The sequence below is a fragment of the Lepidochelys kempii genome, chromosome 5 (assembly GCF_965140285.1).
Source record: "Lepidochelys kempii isolate rLepKem1 chromosome 5, rLepKem1.hap1, whole genome shotgun sequence".
NCBI lineage: Eukaryota > Metazoa > Chordata > Testudines > Cheloniidae > Lepidochelys > Lepidochelys kempii.
The window spans coordinates 10,676,424-10,697,045 of NC_136384.1; the positions used below are offsets into that span (position 1 = coordinate 10,676,424).

The 20,622-nt window shown below is 40.6% G+C and overlaps 1 protein-coding gene across 1 annotated transcript in view; it reads right to left on the reverse strand.

Moving 5' to 3' along the window:
• The window catches only part of RIT2 (Ras like without CAAX 2), a 268,793-nt gene that overhangs the window by 136,634 nt on the left and 111,537 nt on the right, over window positions 1–20,622 (reverse strand). The window contains exon 3 of the mRNA XM_073343437.2: window positions 11,095–11,168. Within this exon, the coding sequence (XP_073199538.1) occupies window positions 11,095–11,168 (74 nt within the window). The remainder of the gene's footprint in view (window positions 1–11,094; window positions 11,169–20,622) is intronic.

Here is a 20,622-nt window from a genome sequence, read left to right on the forward strand (position 1 = left end):
AAGTACTTATGTGACTAACTCTGGGAATTAGGCACCATAACCCCTGATTTAGGCCCCACTGCAATCCACAGAACCCTGCTTGGCCGATGCCAAATTTCCAGAGTAAAAGTTCCCTTGGAGCCCAAGTTTCTGCCTCTGGACATGTGCACTGCTGCCTCACCCTAAGTGTTCAGACACCTGTCTAAGCCCAGAGGGATGCACAAACTGGGGAAGGAAAGGTATTCGCCCACCTTTCTCAATGTGAAGTCCAATCTGCGAGGCATGCTCAGAGACGACCTACTGGAGCAGGTCCCGTTCCAAATTTGGCCAGAAGAGGAGGTGCTGGTACCTACCCTGCAAATTCCAATCTAATGGTTAGAGCACTCACCTTAAGTGTGGGAAACTTAAGCCTGAGGGAGAGAAGGGTTTAAACTGGGGTCTCCTACCCCTCAAGCACATGCTCTAACTGCTGAGCTGTGGGATATTCTGATGAGGGGGGTCCCTCAGTCTCCTCTATTGAAACTCTTCCCCCTGGATAAATAATTAAAGAGTCATTGGGCAAGAGAGAACAAGTGTGAATGACTCTGTAGCCTGGTGATTAGGGTACGGAGATGGGAGACCCAGGGTCCAGTATGCTCCAATAATTCTTTAATTATTTATACGCATTACTGCGTATAAATAATTAAAGAATTATTGGAGCATACTGCTTCAACAGGAGAGATTCAGGGAGTTCTTCATCAGAATATCACACAAATTAGTGGTTAGAATACTCTCCTCCTGTAAGGTGTGGGAGACCCCATTCAAATACTTTCTCCCTCCCAGGCTGAGGTGGGAAACGAACCTGGGTGTCCCATATCTCAGCTGTGTGCTTTAGCCACTGGGCAAAAAGCTATGAGGTGGGTGGCAGCACCCTCTCCTCCTCTGCCTGTTTTGTGTGCAGTGAGGCATCCTGCCTAATGTATTCTCACAAGAAATGCCTTCAGCGCCTAAGTCTCCTGACTCCCGGTGAGAGTCCCCAGGCTGTGGATTGCTAGCAGAGACAGGAGTCTCCCTCCAGCCTGGAATTAGGTACCTATTTCCATGAGGTAGTGGGGCTTAGGACATTGTCCTGCCATCAGCATCTCCCATCAGGTAGCTTAGGAGGCTCACCACCTAGCGTGGTGATTTTTTGTGGATCACATTGTACAAAGCAAGGGGGGTCGGATAGCTCAGTGGTTTGAGCATTGGCCTGCTAAACATAGGGTTGTGAGTTCAATCCTTGAGGGGGACATTTAGGGATCTGGGGCCAAAATTGGGGATTGGCCCTGCTTTGAGCAGGTGGTTGGACTAGATGACCTCCTAAGGTCCCTTCCAACCCTGATATTCTATGATGCTAAGTCTTCCTTTTAACATTCATTGTGTACGGATCCTAGGCACCTAACCCAGGCTTTGTGAATTTCAGTTTTGCTCTTGTGATTTTCTAGGTGTCTACAAGTTAGGTGTTACAATGTTCAGTTTTGCACCATTTAAGTCCTTTTGTGCATCTAGCCCTTAGTCTCTCTGTGGTTCAGCTGCTCATCTGTGAAATGGGCATAATAGTTCTTCCCTACCTCACAGGATTGTTATGGGGATAAAGACGAGGCTCAGAACTATGGCACTGGGGGAGCATATGAATTCTAGGATCAATAGTCCCAAAAGATGATGAATGATGCTGCGGGCCTTCAAACCTAGTGACAAAGCCTTGCCTCTGTCAGAAAAATTTGGGGGACATGCCAGGAAAAAAAAATCTCATGCAGTTTTCCTTTTCTCCTCCTGCCTTAAAATAGGGGTCAGACACCAATTTGTAGCTAAGAGGCTGAAGATAAAAGAGATCAGCATGATAAACAGATCTAAATTCCTGTATAGGTACAGTCAGTAGATCTGCAGATGAGCTTTTGTTCTTTCAAGAGAAGCACCTGCTGAGCAAAGTTTGTTTTGAATCCTCACACTGTTCTGGTAATTACATAAAACTGCTGTGGCAACAATATATTCTCATTAGCTATCACTCCCTAACAAAAGCAGGAGAGAAAATCTATCGGAGCTGGACGAAGCAAGAGAAATACAAATCTGAACTAGATCTGGTGTAATAAAGATCCCCTATTGCATTAATAATTTTCTTGAAATAATTTCTCTTTTGCCCTTCCTTTCCCCTTTGGAATGGTTTTCATACTCAACAGTAGCATCAGCCAGGTCAGGATTTCCCAGAACCAGAAAAAACGGCTGAAGTGGGTTGAATCAATTAAAATACTCACCAGCATGAATACACAACGGAAACTCAAGCTGAAACATTTGCTGATGTTTTTAAATTTCATTTGTTTGCAGCTCTCTTCCTGGTTCTGCTTGGGATACTGTATCCTGAAAGACAGCTTCTGCTTTTTTGTTTCTCATGCTCATGAAATAGAAAATACCGAGAATCTCTTTAGAAAGCCTTTTCGTGTGAGATTCTCAGTGCAATCTGGCAGATTCAAAAGATTTGGGGAGTTCAGATAAGACATGAATAGGTACCCATAGGTGCTGGAACTAGGGGCTGCTGCACCCCCGGCTTGAAGTGGTTTCAATCATATTCAGGGTTTACCGTTTGGTTCATTGACACTCAGAACCTCCACTATACAAATGGTTCCAGTGCCACTGTAAGGAACTCATCACGGGCACCTCAACACCTTCTTGCTTGAATGGCCCCCTCTTTCCCTTGGAACCTACTTTGGAGCCCCCATCAACCAACCCAGCAGCTATCGTGCAGCATGAGACACAGCTAACATTTTCTGAGCCATGGTTGCCTTGCACCAAAACACTTTTATACTCCCACTGATCCAAAGCCTGCAAGGTGCTCACAACCCCACTTTCTGCCTAAGGTCATACACATGGTCAAGTAGTTCTTCGGTTATGGCAGCACTGGTACACGTAATTTTAGTGTGTCCACACGTTTTTGCTCTGGGAAAAAAATGCTTGCATTATTGTGAGTTTGAGTCTTGAAGTTCTGTTTCGAGGTCGCTGTTGCAAGTAGCAAGAAGATTTTCTCATGCTGGAATCAGTTGCCAGTGCAGAGTTGGTTCCTGAGCATCAGATATTGGTGTCTGGAATGAGTCTTCTGAAATATGGGATTGCCTGTATGCTGTTGTGGCCACATCTGGTATATGTGTGAAAATAAAGTAAATTGTACTTAGCATATACCCAGACTCCATGTCACTGATTTCTCCTCCACTGAGATGCAACCTCCAAGTTCATCCACCTCTCATCAGAGGGGTAATGCTGGTAACAGAAATGGGATACAGGTGTCACTAAAAGGGATAGAACTGCATAATGATGTGGTGCTGTAAGAGCTGGGGGAGGGGGAAAGTTTGGATGGTGATGGATGTAAGCTCATTCCCAGTACAAACTATTATGGAACTGTTTGGAAAATGGTAAGTAATTTCCTGAAAAATTTGGAAACAAACAAAACAATATTTGCCCCATTTTTTTCTTGGACATTTTCTGGGGTTTTGTTGTGGTGGTTCTGTTTGCTTGTAATTTTGTGGGGAACAGCAAAAACTGATGTTTTTTGTTTTGGAAAACCAAAATATATCAAAGCCATGAATTTTCAAATGAAATACATATTTTCCATGAATTTTTTGTTTAGAAAAAAGTCTTTTATATTTAAGAAAAAGAGTTTAAATTGAAAACTTTCACCCAGGCCTAATATGGAACTCTAACCACGAATAGAACCTGCCTTGTCCTGCAATAAGAATCCCTAGGAAAGGGGAGTAGTAGAAATACCAGCTGCTATTAGACATGGGTCAGGTCACAATGATACCTTGGGTCATCTAGTGCTCCAGTGGTGATATGGTTTGAAAGCCACATTTGCAGGGGGGAAGTGGGGACATCAGCACCTCTGGCATCAATAAACTCTGATATTCACCATCAGTCAATATCTGCTTCATACAGCCATATATTACATCTATCTGACAGAGGGGTAAACAGGTGTAGAAAGGTAAAGTGACACCCTTGGTTATGCTGTGGTTCATTTGATGACAGAGACAGAAAGTAAACTCAGAAATTTTAGCTCCCAGACACCTGCTCCAGCTAGACAAATGGTCTTTACACAACATAGGCCCTTCTCCCATTGAAGTCAGTGAAAGCCTTGCCATAGATTATAATAGAATAAGAAGAAGCCCTCTACTGTTATGATCTATTCCTGTCACTGAATCTATGATTTACCAAAATCTTTGTTTAATTTCCCAAACCTCAACTGCTTCTCCCAAATTTGCAGCTTCTGAAACAAAGTGATTTAGTGATGAGATGGATTTTGTCTCTCTCTGCAAGACTGTGTCAAAATATAGAGTAAAAAGAAAAGGAGTACTTGGCAGTTTCCACGATATACATCTGATGAAGTGAGCTGTAGCTCACGAAAGCTTATGATCTAATAAATTGGTTAGTCTCTAAGGTGCCACAAGTACTCCTTTTCTTTTTGCGAATACAGACTAACATGGCTGTTACTCTGAAAAATATAGAGTAGTTTGCCGTGATAAGGAATTCAACAAAGCATTCAGGATCATGGTTTGATTTTTTTTTTCTGAATGCCGGCATCAGCTTGCCTAACAAATAAATATAAAAAGAAAATTAAATTCATGCTATTCACTTAGCATATTGAGTTAATAATGTTCACAGTTTAGCTCACTAATACAGTGCCTTAAAAATAAAATGAGAATATTTCATTTACACATTACAGTATATAAGAGAATATGCATTAAAGTTATTTTCTCCACAAAAGAATAAGCTCTAAAGGCCCATTAAAATATAATTACTGCCAAAGCTCCATTTTAAATTTCCTTTAGACAAGCTTCAGTAGTCCGATTTGAAACTCAACTAGCACTGATTCAGGATTATGGAGCAGCATGTTTTGATAATTACTAGAAGGATCACAGAGAACAATCTGGGTGAGTCATCAGGCTATGATGTTTATTCTGGAAAAGTGTGTTTATCTGAAGGGCTCTTGGGTTAATATGGTTCCCTCTTCAAAGCTTGAAGCAGGGGGTAAAAATCTTAGTCTTGGAGGCTGGCAGGATAAACATGTCTTGCGATTTGCTAGCAATTTGGGAGACAGATTTCAGTACAGAGTGTACTGTTGTTGTCAGGTTGGAAGTGCCTGTCTCAAAATGAATTAAAACACAGACTGCTCCAGACAAAGGAAATTCTCCTTTAAATGATATCCCTTAGCACTTTAAGGCAGGTTTTTAATCTGGAAAATATGCTTCTGCATCAACTGCGTTTAAAAATACACCATTTGGACATGCAAAGTTGGCCCAATAATTGTGCATATGTAAGTTCTGATTGTCAGGTGCATTTACCCATTTTTCTGCACAAGTGCCTTCTCTGTGTGCAAACAAGTTTGCCTGCCTGTCTAGGGTCTTCTAGGGTTCTCTTTCTGCAAGTAGGGTTCTGGGTGGTGCTGTTTTTTTTTAAAGCCCTTTATGGGGACTCAATAAGGAGCTTGGGATCATGAGCCGAAGAATAAAAGCCTTGTGTCAGCAAACAGTGGAAGAACATAACAAAGGAGATAACTGCTGTGTCTGTTCATGAGGGAGGAATTTAAACAGGGCTGCAGACAGCACACATTTTGAGCTTAGAATGAAAAATGGCTGAAAGTGAGAAATGTTTCCAAGGCTCTGTGTGACAGCTGTTTGTGTAGGGCTGGGACAGCTGGGGCGGAGGGTGCCAGTCACTGATAATCAGTCGGCAGATCTGAGGCAGAAATAAAGGACTAAAAGCCTGAGTCTCCTCTCACTTACACCAGTATAATCCCAGAACAACCAACAGACAGAGAGCAGCATAGGGGTGAGTTTCAAGGGACATGGTTAATAAAGGAAAGAGGCTAAAAACTCAACTCAAGCCTCCTTCCTAGTAAGGGCTCCATCCTGCGTCCCTTAGTCAAATGGGGTTTTGCTATTAACTCCAAAGACACCAGAATGAGCCTCCAAAGCAACCACAGTCTGCAAACTAGAGATGTTAGGAAAGCATCCAATGAAAAGATTTTTCTCCTGAAAACGTGGTTCCATCAAAATCAAAGTTTTCCACAGGAAAATAATGATTTCAAGAAAACATTTTGATTTTCAGAATCAACATTTTGAAAGGAAGCAAAAGGTTTTATTTTAAAATGTTTTTATGTTTTACATTTTGTTTCAAACTGACATTTTGACTTCCAGTTTCATTCTTACATCATTTTAAGCTGAAATGTCAGTTCAAAATGACACTGTTCATGTTGAATAGACATTTCAACTCAATCAAAAAAGTAGTCATTTTTTTTTGTTTTCTCATTTCCAAATTAAAATATTCTGAACTTTTTGTTCTGGGAAATTTTCCCATATTTTAACTTTTTGTCCCAGTTTGGGATGAAATGAAAGATAGAACTAGTACAGTTTCTCATGGGATGGAAATTTTGCTTTCCAACCAGCTCTAATGCAAACAGAATAGGAGCTGGGCAACTTCAATGCACTGATTAACAGAAGAAGGAGATATTCATATCCCGTAGTACAACACAATATTCAACATGTCACACCAAGTAAGGGCAGAGAAGAAAGCATAGACACACCTGTGGTAGGAGATGACACAAGAAGCATGGATCCAGTATAGCTCCGGCCAGCAGCAAGAAAGAGTGACAGCAGAGAAGGACCAGTGGTGCAGAGAGGCAGTAATTTAGGATTCACAGAACATTTGGACTCTTTTTTTGTGATGAGAGCTTGCTCAGGTTTGATGGTCTCCATTTAAGGAGAAGAAAAAAGCAATTGACTGGATTCAAAATCACCTTAGCTTGATGGCTTGGTCACCTGTTTTTCTTTTAAACTAGTTGCTGAGGTTCAAAACCAGAAATATATTTCTCAAATGGCATCTATGTTTACAATGGCCCCAAACTCCCCTCCCCACAGTCCCTTATCTGAACACCCCAGATTTTGATACAAATTCAGATATATACCAGATATAAACTTTTCAGTCTGGGCCCAATTCTAGCATAAAGATATTAAATGGGAATGAATCACAGCATTTGGTCAGAAGTGCAAAGTTACAATTTATGTATATACTAAACAGGCAAAAGATTAAAGATATTTTAGATGGGATTTTAGGAAGCTCACATTTGCTACTTTTACCTTTGTGATGACATTATCTTCTATAAAAATAATTCACCAGGTTTTATTGGGACAATTCTGCTTTCTTTTACACTAATGCATGTCTGGAAACAACTCTTCAGTGAAGTTACTCCAATTTTACACTAGCATACTGGCCCTTTTTGAGGGGTATATTCTAGCAAAGGAGCAGTTTTAATGGAAATATTCTCTATGCATTTGATTTAATTCTATACAGCATATGGAATTGCCTGCCCTTTGTCAGGGTTCTTCTCCCCACTCTGAACTCTGGGGTACAGATATGGGGACCCGCATGAAAGACCCCCCAAGCTTATTTCTACCAGCTTAGGTTAAAACTTCCCCAAGGCAAAAATCCTTTCCTTGTCCTTGGATGGTATTGGTGCCACCACCGAGTGATTTAGCCAAAGATTCAGGAAAAGGGCCACTTGGAGTCCCTGTTTCCCCAAAATATTCCCCCAAGCCCCTTCACCCCCTTCACTCCCCACCCCTGGGGAGGCTTGAGAATAATATACCAACCAATTACCTTTAATAAAAGTACGGACCAGACCCTTTATTTTTAGGGCACTAAAAATCAATTGGGTTCTTAAAAGAAGAAATTTATTATAAAGAAAAAAGTAAAAGAAGCACCTCTGTAAAATCAGGATGGAAGGTAATTTTACAGGGTAATAAAAAGATTTAAAACACAGAGGATTCCCCTCTAGGCTCAACTTCAAAGTTACAAAAACAGGAATAAGCCTCCCTCTTAGCATAGAGGAAATTCACAAGCTAAAAACATAAGATAATCTAACACATTTCCTTGCTATTACTTACAATTTCTGTAAATTTAGAAATATCATTTCAGGATCTTTTTTAGGAGCTGGTTTACCTGCTTGGTCTCTCTCTCTGTCCCAAGAGGGAACAAACAAAGAGAGCCCAAACAAAACCTTCCCTGCCCCCCCAGATTTGAAAGTATCTTCTTTCTCCATTGGTCCTTCTGGTCAGGTTCCAACAAGGTTAATTAAACTGATTAACCTCTTACAGGTAAGTGATTCTGTACCTCTGGCCAGGAGGGATTTTATGTTACTGCATACATAAAGGTTGTTATCCTTCCCTTTATATTTATGACACCCTTATATCAAACTCTTAAACCTGGAATTCATGGTAGGCAAGTTACATAACTTCAAAAGGCTCATGGAGTCATATGGTGTTCAAAGTTTAAATGATAAAACGTTGTAAACTAACACAATAAAAAAGTAGCTAAGGCAGGTGACCACCCGTCCTTTTTTTAAGATTATTGAAATGTATTAAACCTGATAACTACCACTGTAAACATTACATTGAAGCTTATGATAATTCCACTGTATACCGGAGGGCAGTAGAAATGTACATTTGAGAGAAACATACATGATTTGCTAAGGGAAACAGAGTTTTCCCGAAAGATACCTTAAAATAAATTTGTTAGTCTCTAAGGTGCCACAAGTCCTCCTTTTTTTTTTTTTTTGCGAATACAGACTAAACACGGCTGCTACTCTGTAACCTTAAACTAAAGTGCTGTTTCTTATTTTTCATATGGTTTTCCCTTCCTTCCATCCAATTAAAGTGGTTATCCTAAACTAAACTGTAAGTGACTTTCTTTAACAGCTGAAACTATCTTTTAGGCCTCAGTTGTACAAGACTGTGAGATGATTATTATATTATTTTGATGGGGCTTACATACCCCATATTAAGGGCTTGTCTACACTTAAAACAGCTGTGACACTGTAGCACTTCAGCATAGACTTTACCTATGCTGATGGGAAGGGTTCTCCCACTGGCATAGGTAATCTACCTCCCCAAGAGGTAGTAGCTAAGTCAATGGAAGAATTCTTCCATCGACCTAGTGATATCTATACAAGGACTTAGGCTGGCTTAACGACGCTGCTCAGGGTAGTGGATTTGTCATATCCCTGACCAAAACAATTAAACCAGCCTAATTTTATAGTGTTGACTAGGCCACAGCTAAGGGACTTGTGGAGCAGTATTGGGCCAAAAAGACCCTGCCCCGCAGCTGCTGCAGATAATGTCCCAAATGGAGGACCTGCTTAAAAGGGGACTCCAAAAGTCAAGCAGGGAGGAGAGTGAAGGAGAGACATCTGCAGCCAGGTTGCAGCTTCTGGCACCGAGGGGTCCACAGGGGATAGGGTAACCAGATGTCCCGATTTGATAGGGACAGTACTTTTATTTGGGGTTTTTTTATTATATAGGTGTCTATTACCCCACCACCCCCATCCTGATTTTTCACACTTGCTGTGTGGTCACCCTAATAGTTGAAGGGTCCAGACTGTGGTTAAGACCAGACTGGTAGGCCAAGATCCTGACTCCTTTTACTCCCTTGCTTTTCCCTGACAAGGGAGAACAATTGGACACTGAAAAGTGAGCAAGGAAACCCCAACTGACTGTCTGAATCATTGGGACTGTTTGAGCAACAATTTGAGAAGGAAGCTGAGTGCTGGGACCACACTCCAAACTAAAGAGAGAACAGGGGAGGTAGGAAGGAGTCCAGGGGGAGACTGGTCTGTTGCACCTGCTAGAGGAGACTAAGACTCTCTTCACATCTTCCCCCTTGGGCACTGGCTGGGACCTGGTGGAAAGGGAGGGCCTGGGTTCCTGTACCCTTCTCCCCTCCCCCTCTTCCCCTCCCCCCAGTCAGGAGAACCCAGGAAGAACTGTAACTCGCCCGCTAGGCTTCAGATTGCCTGGCAAGGCCATTCCAAGACTCTGAGAGACCGCTGAGCCATGGCTTGGCCACTAGACCTGCTGGCCCCGAGTGAAGCCCCATACAACTATCATAAATTATTATAGAGAATATTTAAAAAAGAGAAATGTCCTCCTTTTAACCTCTTTTAAAATAATAATTCTGATGCAACAGCCTGCTTCAGTCACTGTAGCTCGGTAGATATGGTGGACATTGAGTTATGCTTTCTTAAAATACGTACTAACTCAACCACATATAATGTGTTAAAACAAAGCTAAAATTTTGGGTCAAATCTTCAGCTGGTATAAGTCAGGATAGTCAATGAAGTCGACGGAGCTGCACTGATTCATACAAGCTGAGAATCTGGCCCTCTGACTCAGTGATAGCTCTAAACACTTTTAAGAGGCTCCACAAATCTGTGTATGTTTTAAACTCTTTTTTTTTAAATGGACAGGGAAACGGAGCTGTGGCTTCTCCATACGCTACAGTGCAACAGAAGAACATTTGTGTCCTGATTCTTAGTACGATACTCCCTGAATCACTACAAATCAGAAAGTTGTGAAATACATGGAGAAATGTGGGCTGCTGGGCCATCTTTTGAGGATTTTGTACCTCATCTCTTGGAAATCACAGTGGCTGGTGAAGCTTGACATTTAGGGTGGGAACTTCAGAAGTACTCAGTTTTGGTCCAGCCACTTCACTGAGACTAGTGTTAGGGGGACACTGAGTACTTTAGAAAAATCCCTCTTTTAATGGTTATGTTTGCCTTATATCTCTACAGCAATTATATCAAAATCAATAAATTTATACATAAGAAATCATAAAAAAATGGCACTTTCAGATTTTCCTACTGCCTTGTGCTAGCTAAAAAACATGACAGAGTTTTGCTTACTAGGAACAGGAGAATTTTGGGGGAGAGAACCAAATGACTGGTATTATTGACTAGAGACATCAGAAACATTAAGATCAAATGTGCAGCAACATTTACTCATGTCTTTATTACAACACGTTCTCCATGTGTGTATGTGAAAAACCTTTATTGTGCTAATCATTTGCTCTAATGTTGCCTATCTCTACTGGTCAGGTAACTGAGTCACATTATATTTCTGATGCTCCCCTTGATCTCTTTTGTACTAATTCACACATGTTGTGCCAACACTGTTCCTTTCGTGCCTGAATAGTGAAGCTTGTCTCCATCCTTGTGACCCATATATTGGAGGTCTTTGCTTTTATCTCTGTTACAGAAGTATACATTAAGAAACTACTCACCTGTCCAGCAGTGTCTAGAATGTCCAAGTAAGCTGGTTCGTCATCTATTCGCACTTGAGTTTTATAAGCATCCTCTGAAAAACACAAGGCAGTAGGGGTGCTCAGGAAATAGAAAAGGAAACAAATTTGCAGCCTTAGAGTGGGATTTTCAAAAGGCGTCAGTGCAGACTCCTGTCCCCTCCCACTGAAGGCAGCAGGTGTTTTACCATTGATTTCAATGGCAGCAGAGCTAAGCCAATGCCGAGTCCTTTTAAAAATCCCACCATAAGTCCAAAGTTAGAGCTTATAAGGAACTTTGGAAAGGAGAAACGAGCCATGCATTTTTATTACGATTTCCCAATACACCGAATAAGTGAAATTCACTCCATGCAGAAAGCTTGCACAAAGCCAATGTACCACTTAATCCCCACTGATGCCAAGGTCTTCTTCTGGCTCTCTGCCCAAGTGTGAATTTCACATAATAGGAATAGTACTATGCACTTCCATAGTGGCTTTCATCCAGATACCTCAAAGCCCTGAACAAAAGTCCATTGGAATTAGTGGGAAAGACATTTATTGGCTTCACTGAACTTTGGATCAGCCCCTCGGTAGACATTACTTAATCACGCCTCACAACATCCCTGTGAGGTAAGTAAATGGATTTATTTTTTAATAAATAATTTCAGTATTCTCACCCTGAACCACTGTGCTTGGTGGACCATTCTATTCACCCTTGGTTTGTCAAGCTAAAGATATTTTAAAGGGTTAACTAATATCTGTGTATGTTGTTTTGCTCAAATGTATATTTCATTCCTCTCTTATTGTTTATATTCCCCTGATAAGGCTAAAGAGAGCCGAGGCATCGGACAATATTTATATTGGAAATAATTGCAGAAATTATCTGTGCTGTTTAATTAAAGGATAACGAACGGCAGACTGTGTGGTTATGCTGATTGATGGTGTACCTTGGCTGTGCAGCGAGGCATGAGGTGAAGACAAGTGCTTCCAATGCACCTGAGAAGTGTCATTAATCAGCACGAGCATATGGTCAGCTGTGTCCTATGGCTTGAGGGTGCAAGCCCTCTACAATCAGAACTCCCGTTGAAATTGATGAGAGTCCCAGGGACAGAGAATTTTCAGGACTGTTTCCTTAATGGCATTACATTGCGGGTAGCAGGAAATATAAATAGTGCATTTAAACTCATTTCTTAGCGATGCTGAACTCCTCAGTTACATACAATATCATATTAGCTTATACAAAAAACATTAAAAGAACAGTGGGGCTGTACAATAAAGCATGCACAAATGAAGAATGGCCAAAATAAATGTTATTTTCACAACCTTAACTCTGCCCCTTCTGTGCACGCATTACCATTTCGGGTATGTCTACGCAGCAGAAGCTGTGCTCAGACTAGCCTACCTGAGCTATCTTCAGTCCAACTAGTGTGGTTAACAAATGGTAGTGAACAGCACAGCACAGCACGGATTCCAGAGTGGGCTAGTGAGTAAAATGTGCACCCAGGGTCCATTCCTGACTTATGCTGAAACCCACACTGCACTGTCTTCACTGTTATTGGTACCTGTGATAGCTGAGTTCAAGCTGACTCAGTAGGCTAGCCTGAGCACAGGTTTTGCTGTGGAGGCATTCTCACAGTCTTTAACGACATGATCTCACACTATTATGTCTTCTTTCAGGCCCCAATTCAGCAAACTATTGACACACATGCCTGACTTTAAGCAAATCAGTATTCCCACTGGCAACAGAATTACTCACATGCTTGAAGTTGAATATGTGATTAAGTACCACGCCTTATCGGGGCCTCATCATCCAATCCAATGTGCAATGCATCAATGGATATCTTTCCACTGGGTGTTGTTCCTCAATTCGTAGGCTAGATAATACACTGTGCATGAAATTGCACAAAATTTTAACTAACCTATCCAGGTGTGAAGGAGAAGGTTGCATGCAGTGCCACTTCTATCTTTCAAGCAAAAATTAATACAAAATGATTTATTTCCTCAATGTAAGTTTAATTATGAATATTTAAAAATAATTATTTAAAATGCACTGTATCTGTATCTCTGTAACGTGTGTCACCCTCACAACTCCATTCCTGGCTCTGTTGCTTCACTCTCTCCAGCCTAGATGTCGCGGTCCAATTTCTGCTCTCACTTGGACCAGTGTAAATTCAAAGTCTCCTGACTTCAGTGCAGTTACCTCAGATGGGCACTGTTGTAACTGAAAACAAAATGTAGGCAGAAATCAGGCAAGAGCCCAAAACACTTGCTAACAGAGATGAGCTGGTGAGAGCCTCTTGCTAACAAACCCACCCATAAGCTTCCATGAAGGAGAATCTCAGCTTCCAGTGTAAATAAATAAATAAATAAATAAAGTGCTGATACTCCACTGTGTTACTCCAATTGGATTCCAGTGTAATTCCACTGTAATCAACAGGGTTCCTCCTGTGTAAATCTGGAGCAATACAATCAGGCACTATGCTCACGGTCCTTGTGCCTCAAGAAGGACACACTGAACATGAAAACCAATGCATTATTCACATTTATTCAGTGCTTTTAATCCATAGGTCTCAATGTACTTTGCAAAGATGAGTGAGCATTCTGATCACAATCATCCACTGGGAAAACGAAGGCACAAGAAGTTCCATTACTTGCCTGAAATCACACAGTGAGCCAATGGCATTCCATAGCTTTCTGGATTATTTCATAATTATTTATATGTCCTAACATTTTCATTGTATTTTTGTGAACTACACTGTGCACTGAGTTTGATCTGCTCTCAACTGTGTCCAAGTGTTTGGCTTCAATGAACCTCTGTGCATGGATCTGATTTAATTTAAGACAAAAAGCAGTAGATGGGTGAAACAAACATATGACAGTGTGAACTGGGCCAGAGTCGGGGGACATGGCTCACAGTAATTCAGACATAGACTGTCTGCACACAAAGTTTGTAGGTGTAATGAGCCAATTAGTGGTAGCGATATCTAAACCTATATATATATATATATATATCACAATCTAAATAAGAGTAAAAATATTGTTACGGCTAGTTGAACATTTTCTGTACTCTTTTTGGACAAAAACCTGGGTTTTCAACTAAACAAAAGTTGTCACAGAAAGTATCCACATTCCTTGGGGATAGGGGATGATTTTTTCATTGGAAAACCAAAAGCCACACCACCGAAAATTTTAAGCTGAATTTTTTTTGAGTGGGGGAGGGGAGGTTTCAAGATTTTTGATGAACATTCAAAATTTTCCATGGGAGGAAAAACATTCCAACTCTCCCTATTAGAATGACTATTATTAATTATTTTATTATTAACTTATTCTTCCTTCCATTGTTCTCTCATTTCAGAAAAGAGGAAGCGAGTTTAACATACTTTGCTGTCTTGACACCACAGTTGTCCTTTGTATTCTTCACACATTCTGTACTAGTTTAGCAATACTTTTTGTGATTTCTGTTTTCCTACAAGATTTACAGAATCTTTCCCTTTATCCCCCCCCCCTTTTTTTTAACCATTCTGACTATAGGGACATAGTTCTGGAGATAGGATTACATTAATTACTTCAGATTGGAACTGCCATAAATTATTATCTTAGCAACAGCTAATCTGGGTTCATAATTTTTTTTTTAACAGACAGCTTCTTCTGCTGCAAGCAGGCAACCTCTTTATGGCAAAATTGACTTGGATGGGCTACAACCTAAAGGAAATTTGGAATGGACTTTTCATCACCATCATAAAGTCATGTTCTATTTCCTGAAATCTAGGTGACCTGCCTTGTTCCTGCAGTAGCTAATGCTGCCATCAAATTTCCCCCTTTCCTCTCTATCTTCCACACTATCAATCACAAACACTTACAAACAATCAGTTACTCCCTGGTATACCCAAGCCAAAATGTGTTTTATTTTGCTAGTTGGGTGCCAAATGAGCAGAAGGATGTTCAGCTCAGTCAGTCAGACTCTGCGGGTCTTCATCTTTTTGCTCTCATTGTGTGCCAAAAGGAGAACCAGTGACCCGCTCTTGATGTGCGTATATTACCTCCTACACTCTCATCTTGGTTCCTGGATTCTTACACACATAAGGCCAGATTCTAAACCCCATCCTGTCATGAGTAGTCACATTGTCTCCAGTAAGACCTCCAGTAAGAGTAAGGACTATTCAAGTAAGAAAGACATCTGGCATGAGGCTCCAACACCCCATAACAGTCAATGGATGTAAATCAACTTATGATGAGATAAGGTATGTATATCCTTAGAAATCAGTCAGCAAATTCTGCAGGGCTTGTAAAGTTCTACAGCTACCTTGTATATAATCATACTCACACAGATACGTAAGCACACAAAGATGTGTGCTCAGTGATAAACTGAGCTTGGCTAGAGTGGAATTGCCTACTTTCACTGCTTTTGCCTTGTTTGTTTTTTTGTTTTTTGTTAAGAACTTGTGTAGACAGGAATATCCTTTAACAATAGGGTAGCAACACAGGAAAATAGAAATGACCATGCTGATCCATCCAATAGTCCATCTATTCAAGTATCCACTCTCCAATACTGTCTAGTAACACATATTAGTCTATATATATCATCCCGGTGTGTATGAGTAGTTCAGATTATTCCTTCCATTCTTATTTTAAATTTGTCAGCATTGAGTTACCTCTCCCCATTCACCTAGCTTTGTTAGATTCTTCTACTGAGTCTTTACCCTTAATAATTTTGTGTCATCTGAAATTCGGCCACTTCACTGTTGACTCCCTTTCACGGATCATTAGAGAATATATTAAACACCTGGTTGCTGATTGCTTGTGGAATAGACACGAGATCACCACAACCTTCTGGTACCCCAGACCTCGCACGCTGAATCTATCGTTGCCATAACCAGACAGATCTCTGGTGTAGCTTGGCTTTTCAATAAAACACAAACTGAAAAGTAGTGTTGCGTTCAATGCAGTCAATACTACACTTCCAGTCTTAGTCTGATGAACAGAATGCAGTGTAGGCATTGGGAAGACTAGAATGGTGTTAGGGAAAGTAAAGCATAGTTGCACATGTTTTTGGCTAGTCATAAGGGCGTATTGTAAATGGATTTGCTCAATGTCACACAGGAAGTCTGTGGTGGAGAAGGGAATTGCACCTGGATCTACTGAGACTCAGCATTCTATCCACTGGACAACTAGTTGATTCCCAAACTATTACTATCTCAGTTTTCAATTCCTTTGTTTAACTTCACTGATGTTCCAACTGCGATGAAGTCTACTCCCCTACCTGAGTTCCATGGTCAATCTTAGTCAGTAATAAAAGCTAAAAGCTTCTTTTCTCCTAACAGGTCACTCTGTTTTGTTTCTCAGCTAACCACAATGTTCCCCCTTTAAAGTAATTATGTATCCTTCTTAAGCATCTGCTCTCAAATTAAGCTTCTCCCTCTTGTTGGGCTGCCTAATGGCTCAGCTCTCTGTACTGCAGAGCAAGACTGATAACACACAGCTGCTGAAGCAGCCTGATTGATTTGTAGATAGGTAACTTACTCATTAATTTGCTAAATGGCCCCAAATGCAATTCAGTGCCTTCCAAGTTCTAGGATATGTTGCCTGGCACACTTTCTATCTCAGTGTTGTCTGTAGGTACACACAAAACTATCTTTCTCCCTCAACACTTGCTTCTAGGTGTATTACTTTGTTTCTTTCTTTGCTGAAAGTCAGACGAGATGGGTGATACTTAGCTTCTGCTCGGGTGTTGATTTTCTGTAGTCATAAAAAGAAACACCGTTAATGGTGATGGGGTTGAGCAAGAGGACCCAACAGAAGTATTTTGATTTGAGGGCCGTCTTCTCCCATTCTGCACTTGCTATCAAGCAATATATTACTAAGCAAATTAGAAACTAGCAAAGGCACCAGAAATTCTGAAAGTGACCCAAATGAAAAATGAATCCACAGCAAACTGTGTAGGATGGGAAATGTTTGAAGGCACCATGGTCATGAATAGGGAATAGATAGACAGTGAGAGGGAGATAAAATATAGTGTTGGACATGCAATCCAATGTAAAAGCTTCTTTTTTCAGATGACTGAGGTCAAGAATGTTAGCTCAAGACTGCCAGAAATCCAAACGGAGTACTACATTCTGTTTTTATATAGCACCTAGCACATGGGACCCTGGTCCAAGATTAGAACTCCTAGGTGTTACAACAATACAAATAAATAATCAAAACTGTTTAGGTTTCTGAGAGTGTTTGAATGAATATTGTTGGGGTATCATTAAAACTAACTAAAAACCAAGACCTAAAACCCAGAACACTTAAAATTTTGTAACAGGAAAAATATTGATAACATTTAGCTATAAAAAAGTAGAAAGGTTTTGGACTTTGAGTAAAATAAAAAATCCCCTGAAAAATTAGTGTTTGCAGAGGATAAGAAATGTTGACATTAAAGAACCACAGCATACTTTCTAAAATGCCACTTCTAATAGATTAAGCAGGAGGAAATATACTCATGGAAACACATACTGATCTATAACATTAAAATGAAGGGTTGCTAATGATAAGATTAAAAGCTTTGTTAGGTACGTTTTTAATAAATTGTAATTATGGATATTGAGGAAATATAGATAAGGTAACACACAGGCCAAAGCTTTACCTGGCACGAGTGTATTTTTGTTAATTTCTCTTTGATATAATTTTCTGATTTGTTTAAAATGATATTGTTGGCAAGATAAGTAACCTGTCGTGCTGGAAGATGTAAGAGATACAAACATGTAAAGATAAACCAAAACTTCCTTGTTCTGGGAATTTAGAAACAGGGTGACCCAGGGAAACATGACACAAAAACTATAAATTCAGCAGGACAAATGTAGATGATAGGTGATTAGTGCTTGCACATGCATAATGTACAGTTTATGTAAAATTCATTAGATAATCTGTTGAATGCTGATTGGTGGAAAATTAGGTAATGGAGAATGTGAAAATGTGTAAGAATATGTGTAAAAATGGGCCCCAAACTGGAGAAACACTGGATCAGAAACTGAAGAATGGGACAGAAGGATCTGACCAGGAGATCGGGGAGGTGACAACCACCATGGAAGAAGGAAGGACTTCACAGTGCTCCAGAATGAGGTAATTTGGGCTCATTTAGCTATTCCATCTTGTCTGTTATTACTTATTGGCATAAATGCATGTCACTTATGGTGTCTGGACAGTAATCCTGTCTGAAATTGTATTAAATAAAAGCAAAATTGATAAAGCCGAAATTGGGTGAATGTGTTGACTCAGTTTCCCACTCTACACTCCCAACTGATATATTTTAGGTATGATAAATGCCCCATATGTAGCAGGTACCTGCAATATGGAGAAATGCCCAACATGTACTACAAAGGGCTCAGGACTAGAAACAAACTTAAGACACAAATTTCCTGATTCAGATTGGAACGTCCCAAAGTTTGGGGTGATAGATTGATTGATACTGGCTCTAGTCCCAAAGAAACCTAGGCTGGTTTCTGAGATATATGCAGCATTCCACCATTTCATTCTGAGGCTGCAGGCATTGCGCCTTTGTCAAGGTTCCTCCCCAACTCTGAACTCTAGGGTACAGATGTGGGGACCTGCATGAAAACCTCCTAAACTTACTTTTACCAGCTTAGCTTAAAACTTCCCCAAGGTACAAATTAATTTTATCCTTTGTCCTTGGAATATCCACTGCCACCACCAAACTCTAACTGGGTTCACTGGGAAACGTAGTTTGGACACGTCTTTCCCCCCAAAATCCTCCCAACCCTTGCACCCCACTTCCTGGGAAAGGTTTGGTAAAAATCCTCACCAATTTGCATAGGTGACCACAGACCCAAACCCTTGGATCTGAGAACAATGAAAAAGCATTCAGATTTCTTACAAGAAGACTTTTCATAGAAATAGAAGTAAATAGAAGTAAAGGAATCACCTCTGTAAAATCAGGATGGTAGATACCTTACAAGGTAATTAGATTCAAAACATAGAGAATCCCTCTAGGCAAAACCTTAAGTTACAAAAAAGACACACAGACAGAAATAGTCATTCTATTCAGCACAGTTCTTTTCTCAGCTATTTAAAGAAATCATAATCTAACACATACCTAGCTAGATTACTTACTAAAAGTTCTAAGACTCCATTCCTGTTCTATCCCCGGCAAAAGCAGCATACCGACAGACACAGATCCTTTGTTTCTCTCCCTCCTCCCAGCTTTTGAAAGTATCTTGTCTCCTCATTGGTCATTTTGGTCAGGTGCCAGCGAGGTTACCTTTAGCTTCTTAACCCTTTACAGGTCAGAGGATTTTTCCTCTGGCCAGGAGGGATTTTAAAGGGGTTTACCCTTCCCTTTATATTTATGACAGCCTTAATGTTCAGAGTCAGAATGGGATCGGATGCCAGTGGCAATGTTCACAGGAATCTTTGGAAAGCGGAAACACTAGGTTTTGCTGCCCAGCTCTAATTAGGATTCACACAATGGAGACAAAAAGCTAGAAAACAAAGTTCCATCTCTTTTTCTCCTCAGAAACATGGAACAAAAAAGGAAAAAAAAGCCAAATGAAACATATGAAGAGCATGTGAACAAAAAGAAGCCATCTGGGGTCCCTGCATCTAGAGGTATATTAGCTGACGGAGATTTACTGGGACTATCTGCTAAAGACAGCTCATGATCCTTCAGATCTATTACTGCATAGCAGTGACTATAACAACAGCAAAACTGAAAACAGTAAGGTCCTTTATCAGACCACAGAGAGCTGCTTCCAAGCAGCCACTCTGGAAATTTCAGGGCATTTGCTTAATATTCAGTGCATACACATCTACGTAGGGGTCACACTGAACATATTGTATGTGCAACTGAGAAAAAAAAAACATTGGTCACAGCCTCCTCTTGTCCACATAAAGGGTAACATTCGTCTACAGCTATCAGCTTGTGGCATTACCACTTTAGCTCAGGCAGGAGACATTTATGCTGCAATGCTGGGGATCCTGCATTTAAATCCAGGCAGGGGCTTCTTGCACAGCTCCTTGATTTGAGACTGCTCAGCTAGCATTAAGGAGCTTATGTCAGCTACCCTTATTATTTACTATTTTTTTACTATTATTGAAGATTTTAGAGGCCCATGCGAATGTTAGGTCCTTCGCGAAAAATCTATTTCAGATGACTCTATTTTCAGATGATTTAACTGGGAATTGGTCCTGCTTCGAGCAGGGGGTTGGACTAGATGACCTTCAGGGGTCCCTTCCAACCCTGATATTCTATGATTCTATGACTCCCTGCCTCAAAGTGTTTAGACTCTAAATTGTGGATCAACGAACAGGTGGTAATAGAATATACTCCAGGAGGGAGAGGGATGAAGAAGAGCCTGGGGGTATGAGATAGGATTACACAGGTGTTCAGCTAGGGTGACACTAGTACTTGGTGTAGAAGGACAGCACAAGCCTTGAAAAGGGGCTGCAAGAGCGAGAACAGGTGGAGCAGTCATGAAGGGGTGGGTGTATACCTGATATGGACCACAGAACATTTCTAGGCTGGCCCCATGGATT